Source organism: Castor canadensis, chromosome 11 (genome assembly GCF_047511655.1).
Source record: "Castor canadensis chromosome 11, mCasCan1.hap1v2, whole genome shotgun sequence".
Classification (NCBI taxonomy): Eukaryota; Metazoa; Chordata; class Mammalia; order Rodentia; family Castoridae; genus Castor; species Castor canadensis.
Genome location: NC_133396.1, coordinates 100146026 through 100169772, shown reverse-complemented (window position 1 = coordinate 100169772; position 23747 = coordinate 100146026). Strand labels below are relative to the sequence as shown.

The 23747-nt window shown below is 42.8% G+C and overlaps 3 protein-coding genes across 4 annotated transcripts in view; 1 reads left to right on the top strand and 2 right to left on the bottom strand.

Moving 5' to 3' along the window:
• Apoa2 (apolipoprotein A2) overlaps window positions 1-23747 on the bottom strand; it is a 450260-nt gene that overhangs the window by 52674 nt on the left and 373839 nt on the right. The gene's annotated exons all lie outside the window — the stretch shown is intronic.
• Window positions 3525-8787, bottom strand: Mpz (myelin protein zero). The gene is given in 6 exon segments (XM_020169734.2): window positions 3525-4748; window positions 4876-4936; window positions 5096-5231; window positions 5472-5685; window positions 6068-6234; window positions 8602-8787. Coding segments are annotated over 6 exon segments (942 nt in total). The 5' UTR covers window positions 8669-8787; the 3' UTR covers window positions 3525-4451.
• Sdhc (succinate dehydrogenase complex subunit C) overlaps window positions 11836-23747 on the top strand; it is a 30721-nt gene continuing 18809 nt past the window's right edge. Inside the window, exons 1-3 of one of the 2 annotated variants that reach the window (XM_074047649.1) lie at window positions 11836-11915; window positions 16529-16585; window positions 17386-17487. In XM_074047649.1, coding sequence (XP_073903750.1) covers window positions 11896-11915; window positions 16529-16585; window positions 17386-17487 — 179 coding nt within the window. In that variant the 5' untranslated portion in view covers window positions 11836-11895. The remainder of the gene's footprint in view (window positions 11916-16528; window positions 16586-17385; window positions 17488-23747) is intronic. The other variant, XM_020169733.2, reaches the window with a different exon arrangement.

Below are 23747 nucleotides of genomic sequence, written 5' to 3'. Positions count from 1 at the left end.
TAGAAGAAGAGCCAGTTCAAGGCCAGTCTGGCCTACACAGAGAGACCCTGTCTCAAAAACCTAAAGAAAACAAAGAAAAAGAAAGTCATGACAAGCAAAGCCTGAAGATTCAAGAAGACTGTCTATCTCCTGCTCCCAATCCTATTCTAAAGAGTCCCCCAAACCTCACTGCCAACTTCTAAGTCTCGGAGGCTGAACACCCATGATGCTACTGCAGGACAGATTGGGGGGGGAGGCGGCGAAGGGGAGGTCTGGGATCAGCTGGCACACAATGCCTAGAAGGGAAAGTCTTTTGTTTTGGTTTGGTTTTTGGTGTTTTGCATGCTGGAGATCAAACCCAGGGCCTTGTGCTTGTTAGGTAAGTTGTCTACTACTGAGCTCCATCTTCAGCCCAAGGGAAGGGCTTTGTAGCAAAAAAGGATAGTGTCCCCAGTTGTGATGGCATCTGAATTGTGAGGCAGTGATAGACTAAACCACTGGATGGTTAGTTAGGATTCACAAAATGCCTCATCCATAGCTGTGGTATTCCCCATAGCATTGTGTCTAAGCAAAGAATTTCTTTCACAGCAAAGGAAGTACAGGGTTGGCTCATACTTATGGAATTAAATGAACTTAACACATTCCCCATCACTTGGAAGCAGATGCCTATTTGATACTTGAACTGGTTTACTGAAAACCCACAGCAACAGATGGAAGACAATATCTGGAATGAATGGAGAACTATCTTATAAGATGCAGTACATGCTTTCTCTCTCTCTCTGGTGCTAGGGTTTGAACTCAGGGCCTCATGCTTGTCAGGCAGGTGCTCTACAGCTGGAGCCACTCCACCAGCAGCAATATGTGCTTTGGATGAGAGGCCATTAAAGAGTGTTCCTCTTTCACTGGTATACCTAATACCCACTCACAGAATTTTTGCTTCCCATTAGCCAGCTTTGCTGGTTTAGAGAACTGAGCCCCCAAAGGGAGATTTCTTCCACTGGTGAACACAACAGTGGTTTCGTTGACTTGGAAGATGGGATTGCCACCTGGTCATTTGGATCTCCATGTACCACTGAATAAAGAGGGAAAAAATGTTTTCTCCATTGGCTAGTGTGTTTGATCCTGATCATCTTGGAGAAATTGGGTTACTGTTACACAGCGGGGCTGAGGAAAGCTATTTCTGGAACCAAGGAGATTCTCTGGAGGTGTTACTTAGTACTTCTGTACCAAACAGTAAAGGTTAATAGAAAAATATAGCAAATAAAACATGGCAGAACAATTGAGAACTCTGACCTTGAGTCAGAAATGGAAGTTTGGATCATTCCATAAAGGTAAAGAATCCTGACTGAGGTTCTGGCTGAGAGCAGAGAAATAAAAGTGGATAGTAGAAGTCCATAAATGTCAATTGTGGCTTTTTGACCAATTACAGAAATGAGCACTATAGTAAGTTGGCATGTTTTCTTTTTGCTTGTTATAGATGTGTTCAGTTATCTATGTTAACCATTTTATTCCTCTTTCTCTCCATCTTTATATTGTTATACAATTTGTTGGAAGCTAAATTCACAGTTTAGTCTTTAACAGAATATTTGGTGAGACTACCCCACCAAATAGTCAGAGATGGGTACAATGACTTTCGGCCTATTTAAGGAAATTTGAAAAGCTCTCTGTGTGTAATCTGATCATGCCTTCCCTTCTCCAACCTCACACATGAATTTTTGTCTAACAATTTCTTCAATTTTTGGGTGGTGGTAGTGGTGGCACTGAGGTTTGAAGTCAGGGGTTTATACTTGCTAGGCAGGCAATCTACCTCTTGAGCTACACCTCCATCCCTTTTTTCTCTGGTTATTTTTGAAGTATGGTCTCACTTTTTGCCCAGGTTGGCCTGGAACAGCTGTCTTCTGATTTCAGCCTCCTGGGTAGCTGGGATGACAGGTGTGAGCCACTGAAACCTGGCTTCTTAGATGTCTTAAAACAGGATAGCAAATTCGTATGTTCAGAGTAGTCAGGCAGGTAAGAAAATGAAAGGAGTGAAAGCTCCATCTAAGGGGGAAAACAATATTGAGTTCCAGATAATTGCAACCCAATGACAATTGTGACATTAATTTGAATATGCACACATTGTATAGGACAAACAAAAGATATCTTCCAGGTTGTTGAATCTCTGCTTTAAAGTCAATTCATGCATTTATCAAATAGGTAGTAGAAAAAACAGGATCATGTGTTTCAAGGGAGCCCAGAGATAAAATATTGCCAGAAAGAAGAAGTAATATTGAGTGCTTCTAATTCAATACTGATAATATTGAATACTGCAGGGAGGATGAGAAAGTGACCACTGAATTTGGCAACATGGACATCATGAATGCCCTTTGACAAGCACAGTTTTAGTGGAGTGATGGGGATAGAGGCATGGTTGGAGAGGGTTAAAGGGAGAATAGGAGGTATTAGAGAGATGCATTACACATGTTCAAGAAGTTTTGCTATCTAGCTAGGTGCTGGTGGCTCACACCTGAATCTTAGCTACTTGGGAAGCTGAGATCAGGAGGATTGTGGTTCAAGGCCAGCCCGGGGAAATAGTATTTGAAACCTTGAGAATAATATATTCTGCCATTAAAGAGGCTAAAGATTTTAACTAATTCCTGTGTAATTTCAAGATTTTCTGCCTTGCTTAAAGGCCTTTCCCATTTGGAGGTTAAACAAATATTCATATTTCTTTTCTTTTCTTTTTTTGGCAATACTAAGGTTTGGTCTCAGGGCTTCACACTTGCTACGCAGGTACTCTTACCACTTGAATCACTCTCCCAGTTCTTCTTTCTTTTTCTTTTTTTGACACTTATTGATTTTTACATTTAGAATTTATTTTTGTATATGGTATGAGATAAAAATGGAACATATGTTTTCCTAATATCTTATCAAGTATATTAATGATGTACCTAAATTGACATATCAACAAACTGGCTGAGAAGGCACTAATGTTATATCTAAAATAGTGTACCAACAAAACCAAGTTCTATGTGTACATATTTGTAGCGAGATGATTGAGATTTGTTTAGAAACTAGTTTACAAATTGTACTCCTTTATGCAAGAACTGGAAACTGACCCTCAGTATCTTAGTAGTATATCAACTTGTAGCTTACAAAGTTTTCTATACACAGGATCACATTTGATTCCCACAAAAACCCTGGACAGGATAATGCATCACAGTCTCTGTTATTTATAAATGCATAAACAAGTTTACCAAAGTTAAGTGATTATCCTGGATCACACAGTCAGTGAGTAGCTGGGATGTTTTAGAATTCAGTTTGTGGAAAAGAGGGATTCTGAATTTTCACTTATGTAAAAGCAGAGCCGGATGGTTAAGCAAACCATTCAAGATCATTGGATATTTGTTGAATATACGAATGTGTCTTGTGAGCCTAGAGTTCTTTTCACTATACTATATTAGCCTACACCATGAGACCATGAGAAGGAAGAAGCATGAGAAGTTGGAAATGGGATGGGAATTATTCCTGGGGAGAACTAGGAAATGCAAGATGGAGGCAGCAGCTTCTGGAAATGTCAGTGTTTATTAAACATTTAAGGACACTTGGAGACTTGAGAAGAAATATACAGAATGTAGAAAAATTCTAAGAATCACCTGTGGCTGGGAGTACAGTCTCTTTTCCTATTTCCCATTTCCCCCCCAGTTTTCTGCTTGATTGTTTAAAGCCATTTCTAAGGCTCACTTGCCCCCTCTGCCACCCCTGACCTATGAGGATCATTGTCTCTCTCTCTCTCTCCTTCGCCTAGGTCTTGAGTCCCAAAATAATGTTTTAACAAAGTCATGGGGCATTAATCCTGTAGGTGAGGTCTAAGGATTTAGGGGTCCCTCTGCTTGGGCTGGCTGGCTCTCCATTAAGGTCCTAATGGGGGTGGGGACTGCAAAGCCACATGACGTCATTGGTCCTCAGTCATGGGGGACAGGACAGAGTATGGGCACAGGTAAACAAACAAATGGATTAAAAAATAAAAAATAATCAACAACCTAAATAAACCCCAAAGGAGAGTGTGATGTGGGTGACATGGGTGTTAGCTGGAGGACAGAGAATTGAGTTGGGCCACCTGATGGAGGAAGGGGCAAGAAAGGAAAGAGCCAGGGGGTCAGGATAGGGAGCAGGAGATGAGAAGGCCAAATGGCCTGGAGTTGGGGTAGGGACTCTCAAGGTCCCTTTCTTCTCAGTGCCCAAGGGACAGGCACCAAACACACAGCCCTTGGGGGCAGGTGAGGGGTAGGATTAGTCCCTGGGCTCCCAGAAAGCCAAGGGGTGAGGTCAGGGAGAGTACAAGCGATTGGGAATGAATTTTGGAATGAAACTTACATCTCAACAGGAGGTGAGAGCAGGGCAGGGCTGGGGAGCAAGGGAGGCAAGCACCTAGACGGGGGCTAAGAGGAGCCTAGGTCCCCCTGCTCTGGCAGGGCCCGGAGGGGTGGTGATCACTTGTCTGAGTCCAGGCCCATCATGTTCTTGAGGGCGTTCTTGAGGCTGGTTCTGCTGGGGGACTTGACAGCAGGCCGAAGCTCCGAGCTCTGCTCATCCTTTCGAAGCTCCATCTCGATGACCACCACCTGAGCGCCTTTGGAGGCCTCCGTCGCCCCTGACCCCCGCACCCCCGCCCGGCCCGCTAACCGCTATTTCTTATCTTTTCGAGACTCCCCCAGTCCCTTCGACTTCTTCTCACTGGCAGCTTTGGTGCTTCTGCTGTGGTCCAGCATGGCGTACAGCACTGGCGTCTAGACAGAGGAGTGCACGCATCAGCCACCGGTCTGGTGGGGCTTGACTGTGCCCCCCACCCCCACTGCTGCCCTGCGGCTCCCAGGATTCTCCTCCCCAGTTTATCCAGACCCAAGCCCCGCTAACCTGCCGCCCACGCTTCGACGAGTCCTTCGCAGACTTGTGCAATTTCCCCTTTTCCATGGCACTGCAGGAAAACGGGGTGCTGTGGACTTGGTCTCGCTGGAACCCCTGGCCCAGCCGACACAGTTTCCACTTCTTTCCTTTGGCCCTCCCACCACGAAGTAGCTTCTACCCAGACTAGGGAGAGGGGAATGAGGGTGATCAGTCAGGCTCCGCCCCTTACCTGAGCCGCCTCTGCAGGGCCGCCTGTCTGCGTAGCCAGCAGTATCGAACCAGGTAGAAAAGTAGCAGCACCAACAGCACCACCCCGAGGACGCCTCCGATCACAGCTCCTAGTATCACCCCGTACCTAGTGGGCACTAGGAGGGAAGGGAAAAAAAGTGGGGGAATGAACAGGGACCTGAATCTGTGGTTCCTCACCCCACTCCTGTTCCTTAAGTATGGGGATGGAGGAGTTCTGGCCAAGGCTGTCTTCTCCCCATCCTCCCAACCTCCTCCCTCCCCCAGAGGCTGACCATCAATAGGCCATGCTTTTCCTCTCTTCCCTCAGACTATCAATCCTCCCTGATGCCTCCCAGACTCCCTGTCCCTTCTCACACCTTTTTCAAAGACATAGAGCGTGACCTGAGAGGTCTTGCCCACTATGTCTGGTGGGTTTTTGACATCACAAGTGAAAGTGCCGTTGTCACTGTAGTCTAGGTTGTGTATGACAATGGAGCCATCTTTCCAGCGAGGGTCTCCTACCCACTGGATGCGCTCTTTAAAGGTCCCCACCTCGTCAATGTAGGGTTGCCCCTTGGCATAGTGGAAGATCTATGAGGAATGAAGGGAAGCATGTGAGAGGACCCTAGTGTGAACAAAGCTGTCAAAACTTGACACCGGCCTCAGGGGAAGGAATCCTGGCTGGGGGAGGGTAGTGCTGTGGGAAGGAGGACAGTGCAGACAAGTCCTAGTCAGGATGAAAAAGGTTGCCACTTACCTTGCCAGGTTGGTGTTATGGCTCGTAAAGATTTAATTCTCCTTTCTGCTTTTTTTTTTTTTTTTAGTGGGGGAGGCGTGGGTAACTGGGGATTAAACTCAGGGACTTGCATTTGTGAGGCAGGCCCTCTACAACTTGAGTCACACTTTTAGTCCTTCTGTTTTTCTTTGAAGCATCTTTTCTGTTATCCAGCCCCAAGATCCCCTAGGCACTCACCGAAATGGCATCTCGGCCTCCTTCAGGCTGGTAGCGCCAGGTGAAAGAGATGTCATCTGAGACCCACTCACTGGACCAGAAGGAGCAGTGTAGGGTCACCCGGGAGCCCACAGCTCCATAGACCTCCCGGTCCGTGTAAACCACAATGGCCTGGGCTGGGGACAGCACTGCAAGCACAGAGGGGAAATCAGATAGAACATGTGACCCAGTAAGGGACATGAAGACATGAGATCAATATGCAGTCAAGGCTGAGTCACAGGTCAAAGGCCATAGCAAATAAACAATAAGTTCTGAGGCCTGGAGCTCTCTGTGCTAATTGAATTGGTGAGTGTAAATGCGGCTCTCAGCACGTCTGTACAACACATGAAATCAACCTCTCTTGAGGACTTCTAGAAGGTGGGTTGCCTTTTAGCTTGAGTCAGAATCTAACTCTCTTTTTGTTGGGGAGCGGATACTGGGGTTTGAACTCAGGGCCTTGCACTTACTAGGCAGGGGCTCTTGAGCCACACTGCTAGCCCCTTTATCTTTTTCTTGAGACAGGGTTTCACTGTGTAGCCCAGATTGGCCTCAAACTCACCTCCTCCTACCTCAGCCTCCAGAGTGTGGGAATTAGAGACACGCACATGACCCCACCCAGGCAATGTCTAATTCTTACGCTATCCTTTAGAGGCAGGGTTTTAAATGCCATAAATTATAAAGGTAGTATATATTGCATTGTTCTCCATAAATTATTTAAGCAATAGAGATGAAGTTAAAGTCTCCTTTGATACCTACCTCGACCAATTCCTTCTTTGTAGTGCATCCCAGGTAGAAGCACTACTATCAGTTTAATGTATATGCACTTCCTATGTATCAAACTCAACAAACTCAAGATATACCTGGACTTAAATCTTTTTTTCTGCAGCATTGGGGTTTGCTTAAGAAAAAACGAACCTGGGGAAACTTTCCATGTGAATTCTTAGACATCAATCCTACTTTTAACAGCTGTATAGTATTTCACAGTACAGCAAACTCAAAATTCATTCAGAAAAAAATGAAGATAACTAGAGAATGTAGCTCTTCTTCCTTGAAACAACTGTCCTTACTGCTGAATCCTGATTGGCACACTGCTTGTTCTTGACTGGGGAGTCAGGCAAGGAAGGACCTCATACCTCTTTCAAGGTGCAGAGCAAGATCCCAAGGCCAGAGCTCAGATGACTGCATGTGAACCTCTGTGATTCAACCATCCTCTCCCTCCTCTCAGCCATTCTGGCATAGTGCCACCCTCAAGGCTCACCCACACAGGGAAGGCCATTCCAGGGAGACTGTGTGGGTTGGCCCTAGATGGGGGCAACTGTAGACCCCTTTGTTTTACAAGAAGAGGAGGAGGCAACCAAACAAATAAAGTCCCATTGTCTGAGCAATGTTGGGGGCTCATGTCACCTCCACCCTCACCCTCATCATACTGAGTCTCCCATCTCAGCATGCAATATCATTTACTTACCTCCTGAGGCTTCATCCTTACAGCTTTCTTGGGAATCCCCAATGTAATAAGGGAGATTATTCATTGGCTCTGACTTCTATTCATCCTGTTATAATACCAACCATCGCCCTTCTCAGCTCTGCCCAATCGTTCTATGAGTGGGACAGATGTTGGGAAAGCACTGTCTTTCCCCCTTATAACCCACAATTCCTTCTCCTATTTCCCTTGTTATGCCTTTCTCCAACTTTCTATCTTGAACATTTTCTCAGGGTTCTGAGAAAAAGTCCAGGTTCAGGATTTACAACTCAAGTAGCTGATATCAGAAAGCCTTGGACTTTCTGACCTTTTCCCCTCCCCTGCTGCTTCTCATCCCTCATCCCTGCTTGCCTACTCCTCTACCTGTTGTATTAGGATTCAAGGCAATTTGGACAAGGGAAGGGTCCATTTAATTAATCTTGCTATAACCTTCTCTTGCTTGCCCAACATCTATCAGAGGCCAAGGAAGGGCTGGCCAATTTATGAAGCCCTTATGAAAGAAAGGATGGCCAATTTTAGAAGGACAAGATCCTAGGACTTACCCACATGACAGATGAGGAGCCAAAGAGAGAAACTGAAGCACCAGGAAAAAAAGAATCTGAGTAGCTGAAACCACAACCCTTGCACTCCCTCCTCAGACCACACTCCCTGACTCTTCTTTTCTGGGAAACTAAGGTTGGATACTTCTTGCACTACAAGGGGATGAGTGGGGACCCAAACCCACTGCTTGATCCTGCTCCTTCCCACACTCTAATCTTGCTTCCTACCAGGAAGCATGGCTCTGGGGGCATGGGACTGGTTTCTGACCTAGCATAGTCATGCCCACTCAGGGAAGCTCTCCACGATCTCTTTTACCATCTCCCTTCACAGGATACCTTTTCTGACTCCCTCCAAATGATTTTTTTCTCTAACTATAACATCACCTTCCTGCTCTTGTTCACTGGCTCTTTGCAGTGAGGAGTCTAATGTAGGCAGTGGGAGGTTCTGAGAGAACACCTGAGTCGCAGGGTTCCCAGACTGCGGTGGCTCCACTTACCCAAAGAAGAGAAGAGCAGAGCAGCCAGGATAGGGCTGGGGCTGGATGAGGGAGCCCCAGGAGCCATAGCTGGGGAAGGGGCTAGGGCCTGGAGCGCCTGCAGGGTGGAGAAAGTGGGGGACAAGGAACTGAGCGGGTGGTTCCTGGAACCTGCTTAAAATCCCCTAGGGCCCCAGCATGAGGGGGCTGTCCTGAGCTAGTAACCAATTGCAGCCTGGCATGTGCAGTTAAGAGGTGGTGGGGAAGGGGCCAGAGTGCAGGGAGCAGAAGAGGCATTGTATACTCTGGGTGGAGGGGTGGGGGAACACATACCACCCCTTACACAGAGGGCTTTGTGTCTACTAGCCTCCCCCTGCCCTAGGCTGGAATGTTGGGGGGGTGGTTAGGGAGAGGGGTAGAAAAAAAAAGGACACAGACACACTTCTTTGGGGGAAGATAAGCAGGGAAACCTAAATACAAAGGCCACAGAAAGGGATTCCTCCTTAGCTTCTTTGCTTGAGGTGGCTGTCTGAGGGCCCTAAGAGTTAGAGGCAGGTTCTCCGTAGAAGACTCCCCAAATAGAATATTTCTTGTTATCTTGATGACATGGGCTGCATTACAGACTTCATGAGATGACCCAGTCCTTTGGGAATCTTTTTTTTTTTAATCCATTTCCCTGCATCTTTGGACATAGAAACTTTTCTTCACTGGAAAATTTCCAGGGAAGAAGCCCCAAACCTTTCTCTCTTTGTTAAGAAATCCTTCAATACCTTGTGCTTCACTTTAAGTGCATTTTCACTTTAAAGCCAGGCAACAAAATTATGCTGCATGCTAGCTATATGTAAACTATGTCAATGCAGGTAACAGAAAAAAGAAGAAGAATTAAATTCCTCCTGCAAGTTCAAAATCTAGTTGGGGGAGGCTTATGTTGTGTGAAAGATTAAAAACAAAAAAATTTCATTTAATAAATGAACTTTATTAAATAAACTCAACCTGACTGCAAGGGGCAGTCAGTCAGGTTGAGGAGGCAATGTGAGATATGGCCCAGCCTGGAAGAATCAGTGCCATTTTGAAAAGAGGGAATGGGTAGGAAGCATGACCAGAGTAGCAAAAACAGAAACAAAGTGGTGAGAAAATGTGCTTATTTGCATGTGCTTGTGGTTGTCTGTGTGTGCACATACACACGTGCACACGTGTTAGGTAGGTTTGCAAGCTCTGGGCATAGTTAGGCACATCTTGTGCCATCTGATTTCGGGGAACTTGAAGGGATATTGTAGGAAACGAGTCTGAATAGAGAGGTTGAAACTAGTTTGTGAAGGACCTTTCATGGTAACTAATGAGGATGGGTTTAATCTGGTACATTGTAAGCATCTCTTGAAGATTTTCGGGTGAAGTCTGGGATGGGAATGTCTAGATGACCAGAGTTGAGGTTTTTGTTGTTGTTGTTGCGGGTATTGGGGTTTGAACTCAGGACCTCATGCTTGCTAGGCAGGCACTCTACCTCTTGAACCATTCTGCTAGCCCTGTTTTGTGTTGGGGATTTTTGAGATAGGGTCTCTCAAACTATTTGCCTGGGCTGGCTTCAAACCAAAATTCCCCCATCTCTGCTTCAGGAGTAGATAGGATAACAGGTGTGAGCCACCAATGCCCAGCTATTCTTTCTTTCTTGATCCTCCTAAGGTTATAAGTTTCTTCAGGACTCTATATGTATACTTCTATCTTTGAATCCCCTCTAGCACTTTTTACAGACTCTGGGAAAAAAGTCAATAGTATATATATATATATATATTAAACGAAATTATTTAAAGACTAAGTGAAAGAGACATTCATTGTATTCATTAACGTGAAACTCCAGAGGATCAAAGGAGGAACAATGGCCGGAAGAGCAATAGCAAAAACATTTTACTTCAACAAAGCTTTCTCATGATTAAGCTGTCTACTAAATGATTTTCTTTTGTGGGGGAGGTGGTGATATGGGCAGCTCTCGCATCCTCCTGCCTCACTCAGGCACCCCAGTGCTGGTAGTTTAGGCTTTTGTCACCATGACGGAGTGAAACTGATTTTTTTTGCGGTACCCATTGAATATGTTGGAGCTTTTTTTTTTTTTTGGTGGTACTGGAATTTGAACTCATGGCCTTAAGCGTGCTAGGTAGGCTCTCTACCACTTAAGCCATGCCTCCAGCCTCCTCCAGCCCCTTTTATTTTGGTCTAGCGCAGTCTTGAAGATCCAGGATTGCAGGAGAGGAGAGGAAGTTCCTCCTCTGGTAGAAGGTTGGATCAGAGAGCCTCTAAGGTTCTTTCCAATCCTAAAGTCTCTAAAAATGGTTTCGTTTTCAAGCCTTATAGAAATGCAAAGCAGCATTATTCATTTGATGCAGAAATAAGCGAATGTGTGCTATTTAAATCCTGAAAGGAAAAATGTAGAGATGCTAAATATAAACGAGATTGAATATTAATATAGCTGAACATGTTTTACTGCAGAATATAAATTGCTTTGGATTGTCCTCTTTCTTCCTCCTCACTCTCCCCCCGCCCCCCACAAAGGTCAAGAACTTTTGCATTCTATTTCATTCCTTCCTTATTTGCTCATTTTCTCTCTTCAGTCGCGAACGCTCTGCAATTGATTCCTGTATTTGGGTTCACTCAAAACTGTTTATATCTACAAATCAAAGAGGACTCTCCTCCACACCCCATGTTCCTCTGGTTGTGGGTGTCACCCACACAGCGCTGAAAGAACAAGGGAGTGTCTTTGACTAGTGGAAGTGTAGCAACTTCAATAGCTGAAGCCCAAGGCGGGCCTTAGGTGGCTAAAGGAGGAACCCTGACCTTGAAGATGGTGGTGCAAGGTCTTCTCGCGGCTCCGCCTCACTCCCTAAATTGGGTTTCAATTTGTGTTAGCTCCTTCCGGCTGAAGCTTTACATCAGAACCAGAAGCCCAAAGTATCTTTTTCTCTGGGTGTCTCAGCCAGCCAACCCCGACGATTTTAGGCCGGCCTGGGAGGAAAAGAGCGTGAAAAATCTGAACAAATCCTCTGTTTGGTAGAGCGGTACAAATTGAACACACATTGCAGGCTAAACTCAGACTGCAGATTTTAAGCTAGCGGCCTTTCTGCCGAAATCCTGGCAAATACCGGTAAAGTTCAGCGGAAGGAAAGATGGCAAGAAAACCGCCAACCAATAAAGAGAGCTAGGCAGAGCGGCTCCCGGAGCCTTTTAAAGGTCTCCGTGTTGTCACGTGACAACCCCCCCCCCAGTCCGCCCCCGCCCTCCGAAGGGGGTGCGTATACGTCACTTCCGTCCAGGCCGGAACCCAAGATGGCTGCGCTCCTGCTGAGGTGACTTTATTCTGGGGCTGTGACTCCGTCCCTGTGACCCTTGGGAGACTTGACCTGGCTCCTCATATCTTGCTAGCAGTGGTTTATGCTGTGCATGGGCAGGGAAAGGACCCGTGGGTGCGGAGGCCACTCGTTCTGGAGTCCTAGAGACCCTTCCCCACCCTCCCCCCTCAACCGTTTGGGTGAGGCTGGCTACGTAGGGCATCTAGGTCAGTTACAACGTACTGAGGAGTGGCGCGGTTCTCGTTCCTTCTTCTTCCCCCACTTCCAATACGTCTTCTTCAGATTGCTTTGTTGCCCCACCCAGAGTCGAGTTCCTAAAAATTGCCCTAACTGCGAAATCAGCTGACCATGGCCCTACTGTTACGAGGTCTTACTTAGGGATCGGTCCGGGGAGGGGGCAATAGTGGGAGACGGGAGAGAGGGTCTTGGTCTGTTTTGCCTTCTAATTCGTTCGAACACTACCTGCTGCTGGCAATGAGTGGGAACTGTCCAAGTCCCTTACAGACCCCTGGTAGAAGCTGCAGGAAGCCTGGATCTGTGCCAGGCCCGTAGCACTCAGGTTGGGTCTCTGCTGCTCCCTGTGGAATTCTTTTAAGTTTTTTTTTTTTTTTTTCTTTTTAACTTTGGGTTATGGGGTGAAGGAGTGGGTAAAAAGTGGGATAAAAGTGGGATACCCACCTTTTATCAAGATCAATTTACTGTCCAGCCTAGATTTTCTTTTATTTTAAACTCTACACTGTCTAGGTCTCATTCTCTAGGCCTAGGGACTGCCGGCACAAATCTCAGCACAGTTTTGTGCCAGCCCTATTTTTGGAAACTATTTGTTATGGAAAGTTAGCTTCAGTACTGTTGATTTCAATCCCTGATTTTACCCAAATACCTTTTCATTTCTCTTTCCATTTCAGTCATGCAGTATAAAAATAGACTTTGTTTAGTTTTTCTCTGTGACAAAATGATTCCACTTGGAGTTGAGATCGGTTATCTTAATCCTTCATTTTTTTTTCGCCTTTCATGTTCCTATGCATCTTTTTACTAAGAATACCAGACCAGTCTTTCCAGACCTACTTCCTTTATTCTAGATGATTTAATCATAATTGAATGTTTTTTGACATATTTTGGTAGCTGTTAGGGACTTTTGGATGAATTAATGTTTAGTTTCAAATGATCTTACTGGTTCCACACAGTTCGTTTTCAGAGTTTCAGGATTTGTGTTTAGAAGCCCATCTTCATCCTCAGGTTCCTCATTCATGGATTCAACCAAATTCTGATTGAAAATACTTGAAAGACAAGTTGCAGAAAGTTCCAAAAAGCAAAGCTTGAATATGCCACCCCCAAGCATTACACTGAGTCCACATGAATGAAGCGATGTGTAGGTGTACCCTGCTGTAGCCTCCCATCATTTCACGGATCCTCAGTCTCTCTCTAGCACGCATTGGTTAAGAATTGTTTGCTTCTCATTCCTTTTTCATACTGTGTAGTTAGGCCTATGATTGGTTGTATTTGGACTGCACTTCCTTGCACAATACAGCATGTATTTACATTATAAGCAATCTAGAGAATAGGCTATAACCACACTATTTCATAGAAATGATTTAATCATCCATGGATTTTGGTGTTTGTTGTGGGTCCTGGAATCAGTTCCCTGAGATAATACTCATTAAGTATATACTGACAGTATCATTTTGATTGCGTAACACTGTCCATACTAGGATTCACTGCCAAGAAATTTGCTTTTTTTAGTGTATATTAATTGTACAAAGGGGTTTCATAGTATTTCACACATGCATATATTGTACTTTGATCAGATTGATTCCCCTATTGCTCTTTCTTGACCGTGTTTGCCTTTTCCCCCCATTTTCAGACAGCTTTCAGTGGATTTCATTATGCTATCTTCATACATAGACACAATGTATTTTGCTATTATTCACTCCCCATCTTCTTTCCCTTTTCCCACCTCATCTCCCAAACAGACCCACATTACATTCATGTGTGTGTGTGTATGTACATATATATGTATATGCGTGTTACATACGTATATATATTGTATCTATGTACATTTATGTGTATATATTTTATATTATGTCTAGATTCTGTATGAGATAAAACATGAGACCTGGGTCATTTGATTTTATATTTTGCTTAATATGATGATAGATTTATGCCAGGCACTGGTGGCTATCACCTGTAATCCTAACTACTTGGGAGGCTGAGATCAGGAGGATTGAGGTTTGAGGCCAGCCTAGGCAAATAGTTCTCAAGACCCCATCTTCAAAATAACCAGAGCAAAATGGACTGGAGGTGTGGCTCAAGTGGTAGAGTGCCTACTTTGGAAGCTTGAAGTTTTGAGTTCAAACCTCAGTTCCACCCAAAAAAAAAAAAAGTGCACTATTTTCTAGCTGTAACATTTTAAGTAAGCATCATTCTTGAGTAGAAAAAGAAAGTCTTTCATAATTCCTGGTTTCACATGAAAATCAAGGATAAATATCTTCTTTCGTCATATTTGGAATAAGGTTATGGAGTTTGTGCAACTCATTTCAGTAAGGACCTTGTGGAAAGCTTACATTGGTATTTGAGAAACAATAGCACTAGACAGAGAGCACGCCATAGATTCCAGCCCACATCTGCAAACTTGCTGGGTAGCTGAGTGACTGGGCCTAGCCTGGTGTAAGGAATGTGTGCCTTGCAACTTCAGAGACAATTCAGTGGATTTAAAAAGATGTGTTCCCACTTCTTTCTGAAAGCCTTGGTTATACAATGTCTATATTCACATCTCTGGAAAGAGGGAAGAACTGAAGTAAGAAGTGTTGGTTGGATTTTTCCCTTCAAATAGTGGGCCCTTCTGGTGTACTGCTTTTGGAACACGTATCTATTATGAGGGACATCATGAGCTTTTTTTAGAAGATTGTTGGGTCTTAATGACATTTTATATCCCCTTGGTGCCTTGCACCTAGTGTATATATAATAAACTTGTAGAATCAACATAGTTTTAATTTTTATGTCTAGAACTTCACCATGATCCCCTACTTAAGTGCTTTTGCAAAGATTTGATGTAATGATGTGACTAAAGGGTATGGTGTGGCTGGATGTTTTTCATAACATTGTAAACTTTGGATCAGTTAGATTTGCCTTAGATAAAATGCCTGCTCACATTTTGACTTGAAAAGCAGTTCTGGCACTAATGTATACATTTCAAAAATACAACTTTTAGGTAGAAGATGTAATGTTTCTTTTAAGTACCTTTTGGACTGGAGGTGTGGCTCAAGTGATAGAGTGCCTGCCCTTTGCAAGTGTGAAGCCCGAGTTCAAACCCCAGTCTCACCCAAAAGAAAAAAAAAAAAAAGTTAAGTACCTTTTCATGGGAGTGATAGAAAAAAATCTTTTCTTTTTTTTTATGAGATTTTTTTTGAGAGGGTTGAATTCAGGGCTTGAAACTTGCAAAGCAGACGCTCTACTGCTTGGGCCATACCTCCAGTCCATTTTGCTTGGGTTGTTTTGGAGATGGGGGTCTCATTAACTATTTGCCCAAGCTGGCCTTGAATGATGATCCTCCCATTATAGGAATGGTGAATAGGTGGCTTATTCCTAGGATTATAGGAATGAGCCACCATCACCTGGCTATGAGACTTTCTAACTTGAAGTTCATCTAGGTTGTCTGGAACTTGATAATAACTCCTGAAATGACCCTCCCTCCACAAATCCCTTATTCTTCAAAGTTTAATTTATCCATTTGTAGCAGGTTGCTGCTGTAACTAAGCTATATGCTTGTTGCCAATGTCTTACTCTGGTTTTTATTTGTTTTGTTTTTACCGTTCTGGTGGTTGAAACCAGAGCCTTACCCTTGCATCTTAGGCAAGCCCTCTACCGTACCACTGAGTTATACCCTCAGTCCTTTGTTATTTTAACCCGTCTTTTAATCATCATTTCCTATAAGATGTAGCTCATAAAAAAAGAAAAACTTTCTGTTGCATATTACCAACTTTGGTTATTTTTTTTAACCTTGTATTATTTGTGTTTTGTTAAAACTTTGTTTTGCATTTGTAGGAAGTATTTCTGATTATTTTCAAGTTACATGGAGTTGTAGCTTTTCAACCAGAAAACAGACTCTGATCATGTGATTGTTTTCATCATGGTTTATTTATGTTTTGGTGCTGGAGGTTAAAACCCAGGGTCCCATGTATGCTAAGAACAGGTATTACCTTGGAACTACACCCTCAGCTCTCATCATATTTTTAATTTAGCCCTCAAGCTTGAGGCTAATATTGTACAAACATAGAAAAGTTGATGACCTTTAAATGTGTATTGGTTCTTTTTTTTTTTTTTTGACAGTATTGGGATTTGAATTCAGGGTTTGGAGCTTGCCAGGCAGGTGTTTTAAGTGGGGTTTGAACTCAGGGCTTTGCACTTGCAAAGCAGGTGTTTTACTGGAGGTGCACACCTCCAGTCCCGTTTTGCTTTGGTTGTTTTGGAAACGGGATCTTGGGAACTGTTTGCTTGGGCTGACCTTGAACCTTGATCCTCCCAATCTCAGCATCCCAAATAGCTAGGATTATATGAATGAGCCACTGGAGCCAGATTTAGTATATTGGTTCTTGACTCTTTTTCTCTTGCAGACATGTTGGCCGGCATTGCCTCCGAGCCCATGTTAATCCTCAGCTGTGTATCAGAAAGTAAGTTTCTAAATTTGTAGAGATTATTATTAATTAAATTTTTCCCCCTTAGGGAAAAGCAGTAGTTTGTTGCTTTTGATTTGGAGAATATGTATGAAAGCAGGAAGTAGTAGACAGTTGGCTGAAAATTTAGTAATTGTGGTTACTATGTTTCTGATTTTTTTCTCTTATTTTTTAAAAAAATATTTTATTAATTTTCCTAGTCATTTATTTATTTATTGGTGCTGGGGTTTGAACTCAGGGCCTTGTACTTGTTTTCTTTCTTTTTTTTTTTGTGATGTTGGGAATGGAACCCAGGGCATTGTACTTGATTGTACTACTGAGTTAACTCCCCAGCTTCCACTGTTTTTTTTTGTGGGGTATTGGGATTTAAACTCAGGACTCCACACTTGCTAGGCAGACACTACTTGAGCCATGCCTCTAGCCCCTACTATTTTTGTACGTGGGAGCAGAAGAAGGGAGAGTATTTCTTTGGTCTTCTTTTAATTTTCCTTATTTTCAGCTTTATTATTATTTTTAACTTCATTGATTGCTTTCTTGATATTTAACTCTCTTCTTTCTGTTTTGTCTTTTTTCCTCTTAATGCTTTTCTTTCTTATAATCTTTAGTTTTAGGTATTTTCAAATCCCAGTACTCCCCCTCCAAAAATAAAATTGGGCATTTAGAAAAATAATATTTTCCTAACTTAGTTGGGTTTGTGCAGCTCACTTTACTTTTTTTTTTATTTAGCTTTTTGTTATGTAAAATATTAAACTAAGCTTGCTTCCAGTACTTTTTTTCACCTTCTGGTTTTGTTTCAGTGCTGTTCCTATGGGAACTACAGCTAAGGAAGAAATGGAGCGGTTCTGGAATAAGAACTTGGGTTCACAGCGTCCTCTATCTCCACATCTCACTATTTATCGGTAAGGGCTGTCGTGCCAGAAAATGTAGAGGTAGTGGGTAAAAGTTCTGGAGGTTGGTTCTCAGCCTTCCTGGTACTTCCTCAAGTGGAGGGAAATATTTTCTCAGTCGACATAAAGCTATGTAGATGAAGTGAACCCTTCAGAGTAGGGAGAGAGGACATAAAGGTCATGTCAGGCCTTTGGTACTGGGGTTTGAACTCGGTCTCATACTTGCTAGGCAGGCACTCACTATCACTTGAGCCTCTTCACCAGCACTATTTTTGTGTTAGCTATTTTTGAGGTAAGGACTCTAAAAATTATTTTCCTGGGGCTGGCCTCGAACTGCAGTCCTCCTGATCTCTATCACCTCAGTAGCTAGGATTACAGGCTTGAGCTGGTGCCTTGCTGGATTTTGGTATTTGAGGGAGCCTCATAGAGGCTCCTGGGCCTCCTGGGCTAGGAGTGTAGCTCAGTGGTAGAGCACTTGCTAGCATGTGTGAGTCCCTGGGTTCAATCCCCAGTACTGCAAAACAAGACAAAACTCAACAGCGTAAATGTATTACTTTACAGTTCTGTAGTCAGAACTCTTTTGGGGAGGGTAGAGGGAGTAGTAGTGGGGTTTGAACTTAGGGCCTCATGCTTGCTAGGCAGGCATTCTACCATGTGAGCCATTCCACCAACTCTTTTTTGAATTAGGTATTTTGAAAATAAGGTCTCTAGAACCACTTGCCTGGCCTGACTTTGAACCTAAATCTTCTAGACCTCTGCCTCCTAAGAAGTTTGCAGTATTGGGGATTGACCACAGAGCCTTGCACTTACTAGGCAAGCGCTCCTACCACTTAAACCAGGCTCTTCTAGATTTATTTATTTCTATGATAAAGCTTGCTTTCTTGGTATGAACTGAGTGATTCCTATTTTGTCCAAAGGGTTATACTCTTGTTACTCACACTATTTATTGTGATGTTCAGATTGTCCCAGATTTGGCAGGTGAGAATTCTTCAAGATGGCTCCTGTGAAATCAGTATCTGGGTGTAAGATGTGCTCACTGCTACCAATACATTATTGCTTCTAGACCTTCTTAGTGGATAGAGCTAAGATACATGTTTTTGGTCACCCCCCCCCCCACACACATAACATGTATGTAGGAATGTAACTATATACATATATATACATACCTCTGTTTATCTTTAATCTTTAGAAGTGGCATTGCCAGCTGGTTTTGCTACTGTCTAAGAAAAGTTCCTGTAGATCTTTTTTTTTTTTTTTTTCCTTAAAAAAAAAAAAAGCTAACCCAGCAAAGCATCTTGAGCCCTACTATCCTCTTTGTTTGGGTTCCTGCCAGGGAAGCTGGCCATTTTTTAACCACCTCCACAAATACCACAACCCTTCGGGTTTTTTCCAACCCAGATTCCAGGAATAATTCTGATCGCAGAAATTGGACATTGTACTAAACACGAAGGAGGCTAATAAATGATCTAAATTTTTAGTGCTTTATGGGGAAGCTTCATTTAAAGAGATAAATATATCAGGGGAGGAGTATAATGATGGGGAGCTTCTCAATCTATATTTAAAGCCCTAGTCTTTTTTCACAAGTCATGAAAAAGATGACAGTAGACTGTTGAGGTGAGTCTTTCACTATCTCATTTGCTCTTGCAGTTATGGAACTCCAGACATGTTTTTGAGAAAGAAACAAAACGGCAGGAAACATGGGTCTGTTTCCAGGATGACACATCCTGGAGATATCTGCAATATTAAGTCAGACTTTCTGTTACTAACTTTTAGAGCTTTTTGGAAGATGTATGGAAATAAATGATTAATGACGTTTAGCATATTTTCATGTACTTATATGTGTGTCTTTGGAGAAATGGCTTTTAGTTTCTTGACGGTATTGTTTGCAGCACAATTGTTAGATCACTTGCAGAAATTTGTGTATCTATGTCTTTAGCAATCTTTTAATATTCCATTAACAAAATCATAAAAGGAAATAAAATTAATACAAGTCATGTCAGTAGATTTTTTTTTTTCTAATGGCACCCAGTATTCTTGCTACTCTTTTAGGAGGTGGATATGCAAAGATAAGTAAGATATAACCTTTGTTCCAAAGGATCTCAGTCTTTGCTGAAAAATGAAATTTCCTCAGGGAAATCATACTGGCTCATAGTGGTCAGCTTTTATGTAAGTAAAATTAAATCAGTCTTGATTTCCTGTACCAGACTCTTACCCTAATGCTTGAACAGGGAATAAATACTGCAGATGGTTTATTTCTCTCTGTGATATCTTGGGCCTCAGTGTTTGCTTATGTCTTGGGTTAGTTGTGGCTGTTGCGGGGAGGGAGCACTTATTTTCTCCATATGGGCCTTTCCACATAAACTCTGCCTAGATAATTTTGACCTTCTTTACAACATGAGTAAGGAAGGGAAATTTGGAAGTCATGCAACCAACTTTGCTGCATTATAATTCTTTTTTTTTTTTGTGGTACTGGGATTTGAACTCAGTGCCTATATCTTGAGCCATTCCACCAGCTCTTTTTTGTAATAGGTTTTTCTGAGATAGGGTCTTATGAACTATTTGCCCAGGCTAGCTTTGAACCAAGAGCCTCCTGATCTCTGCCTCCTGAGTAGCTAGGATTACTGGCATGGGCCACCAGCACCTGACATGCATTATAATTTTTGAAGCAGTCAAGTCATGAAGAATTGCCCTGGTTCAAGGGAAGGGACTTAATTACTTGGCTGGTAAGAGATGACAAGATTACAAGAATTTGGACATTTGTGTGGTACTGGAAATCGTGATTATTTTTGAAAAATAAATGTTTTTTGCTGGGTGTGGTGGTGCACATCTGTAATCCCAGCTACCCTGGAAGCAGAGGCAAGAAGATCAAGAGTTTGAGGCCAGCCTGGGCAAACGTAGTGATGAGAACCTGTCTCAAAAAGCTGGGTGCAGTGGCATGCCTGTCATCCTAGCTATGCAGGAAGCAAAAATGGATCACAGTCCAGGCCAGTCTAGGCATAAAGTCAACTCTATTCCAAAAATAATGAAAGCAAAAAGAGCTAGTGGCATGGCTCAAGTGATGGCTCATGCACAAGGCCCTTGGTTTAATCCCCAGTACTGGGGCAGGGGGGGTGGGGGGAGAGAATCCTTAACCTATTCAGTACTAGGATAACCAGGCTATGATTTTAATCACTTTTTAAAATTGGGGGTAACATTTTAATTCAGCTCTTTCAGTCATGGGATTTAAGTGCATTCAGAATGCTAAATCATGTCTTAAAATTTTCTCATTTCTTCAGAGTGTCATTTCTTTCAAGCCAATATTGGTTCTATTTCAGTCTGGTAGTCATTCTCTTTGGCAAAATACTTGAGCAGTCTGTTTCACACTTTGTCATCAATTAACGTAAAATTGTCCATCCCAGTTAGGAGGGTTGCTTTCTCTGCGCATCACTTTAAAAGCCCCCTTTTGTTGTCCTTGACATTTTTGCGAGCTGCAGCTCATTCTGGGTTTCAGTCTTCTGATTCTTCTTACCAAATCATTGTTCCCTGTTTGTCCTGGTTATGTGGCTGTTTTTCCACGTTTTATATTTATTTTTTTCTGTTAAATCTGCATTAATCAGTGGTTTCTAGCCAGTGTTTTTTGTTTTGTTTGAACATTATTCCTTTCTTACTGTGACCATTGTCATTTTATAGGTAATTTCTTTCTGAGATCTTTTCAACTATAAATTGTTTCTCATTAGAGTGTTGAATATGTGATCTAATTATGCTCAATATTCCTTGTCTAAGCTGATATTCCAAATGAACGTTAACTTTCTCCAAAGACTCCTTTCTGTTTTACCAACATGTTCTGCTTGAGCATGAGAACTAGGTCTAGAATAAAATAATGTTGGTTGTCTTCTATGGAAATGCTTCGACAAGTTAATGATTCACGATTTAAAAAGGGATTTGATGAGAGCTGGGTGCTGGTGGCTCACTTCTTTAGTCCTAGCTAGTTGGGAGGCTGATATGAGGAGGATCAAAGTTCAAGGCCAGCCCAGGCCAAATAGTTTTTGACACCCCATTTCTTTTTTTTTTTTTTTTGGCTTTTTTTTTTTTTTTCATTTTTCTTTTATTATTCATATGTGCATACAAGGCTTGGTTCATTTCTCCCCCCTGCCCCCACCCCCTCCCTTACCACCCACTCCACCCCCTCCAGCTCCCCCCCTCAATACCCCGCAGAAACTATTTTGCCCTTATCTCTAATTTTGTTGTAGAGAGAGTATAAGCAATAATAGGAAGGAACAAGGGGTTTTGCTGGTTGAGATAAGGATAGCTATACAGGGCATTGACTCACATTGATTTCCTGTGCGTGGGTGTTACCTTCTAGGTTAATTCTTTTTGATCTAACCTTTTCTCTAGTTCCTGGTCCCCTTTTCCTATTGGCCTCAGTTGCTTTAAGGTATCTGCTTTAGTTTCTCTGCATTAAGGGCAACAAATGGTAGCTAGTTTTTTAGGTGTCCTACCTATCCTCATCCCTCCCTTGTGTGCTCTCGCTTTTATCCTGTGACACCCCATTTCTAAAATAACCAGTGCAAAATGAACTGGAGGCGTGGCTGAAGCCATAGAGCACCTGCTTTGTAAGTATGGCTCCCTGAGTACAAATTCCAGTTTCACCAAACAAAAAAAGGGATGGGTTGATAAAGTATTTCAGATTTACTGTGGATTAAGAAATGTATACTAAGCCGGGTGCCGGTGGCTCATGCCTGTAATCCTAGCTGCTCAGAAGACAGAGATCAGGAGGATCACAGTTCAGAGCCAGCGTGGTCAAATAGTTCACCCCAATCTCGAAAAAACCCATCACAAAAAAAAAACGGTTCAGGTTGGGGTGGGGGCACTAGTTGAGTGGCTCAAAATGTAGGCACTGAATTCAAACCCTGGCACTGCAAAAAAAAGTTACTAGATGTAGCGAAATTAGATGGAAAAAACATGAGATGGATAATATCCTAATTATGGATAGGGAATAAATGTTATGTTCAATATAGATATTTTGGGGGGGGTGTAGTAGCTGGGTGTGGTGGTGCAGTGCGCCTCTAATTCCAGTATTCAGGATGCTGAGGCAAGAGGATCTTGAGTTCAAGTCCAGCCTGACTTACCTAGCAAATTCAGCTGGAGAAACTGAAGGGCTCAAGTGGTCATATTTTAGTGATTACCAATCTCTGGACCCCCTTGCAAGACACTCAACTAAGAACTACTGATTATTTTGTGATCATACCAAATTTTTTTGTCTGTTTTTGGCAACACTGAGATTTGAACTCAGGGCCTCATACTTGCTAGGCAGGCACTCTTACTGCTTGAGCTACTCCATCAGCTCTTTTTTGTGATGGCTTTTTTGAGATAAGATCTGGGCCAGCCTTGGCTGACTCTAAACCATGATCTCCTGATCTCTGCACCTGAGTAGCTAGAATTATAGGAGCCCAGCTCATACCAACTTTTAATTGGTGTCAGCATGGTGACCCATGTTTCTCCTTGTGAAAAGAATTTGAATTATAATTGTTTACACTTCTCAACTTTGACAGTGATACAATCTTATAAAGGGAGGGATACTTTTTTTTAAATAAGTTATTCTTTTTTGCAGGGATTGAACCTTGTGCCTGATAAATAAGTTCTCTACCACTGAGCTAATGCTCCTGGTCCAATTTTTAATTATCAAATTAGAGAGTGGAAACAAAGGGAATGTGAAAACTTGTTTTTTAAAAAATAAATAGTGCCCACATCATTCTGAGTGAGGTTAGCCTGGCCCAAAAGACCAAAAATCGTATGTTCTCCCTCATATGTGGACATTAGATCAAGGGCAAACACAACAATGGGATTAGACTATGAGCACATGATAAAAGCGAGAGCACACAAGGGAGGGGTAAGGATAGGTAAGACACCTAAAAAATTAGCTAGCATTTGTTGCCCTTAACACAGAGAAACTAAAGCAGATACCTTAAAAGCAACTGAGGCCAGTAGGAAAAGGGGAACAGGTACTAGAGAAAAGGTTAGATCAAAAAGAATTAACCTAGAAGGTAACACCCACGCACAGGAAATCAATGTGAGTGAATGCCCTTTATAGCTATCCTTATCTCAACCAGCAAAACCCCTTGTCCCTTCCTGTTATTGCTTATACTATCTCTACAACAAAATTAGAAATAAGGGCAAAATAGTTTCTGCTGGGTATTGAGGGGGTGGAGGGGAGAGGCATGGGGCGGAGTGGGTGGTAAGGGAGGGGGTGGGGGCAGGGGGGAGAAATGAACCAAGCCTTGTATGCACATATG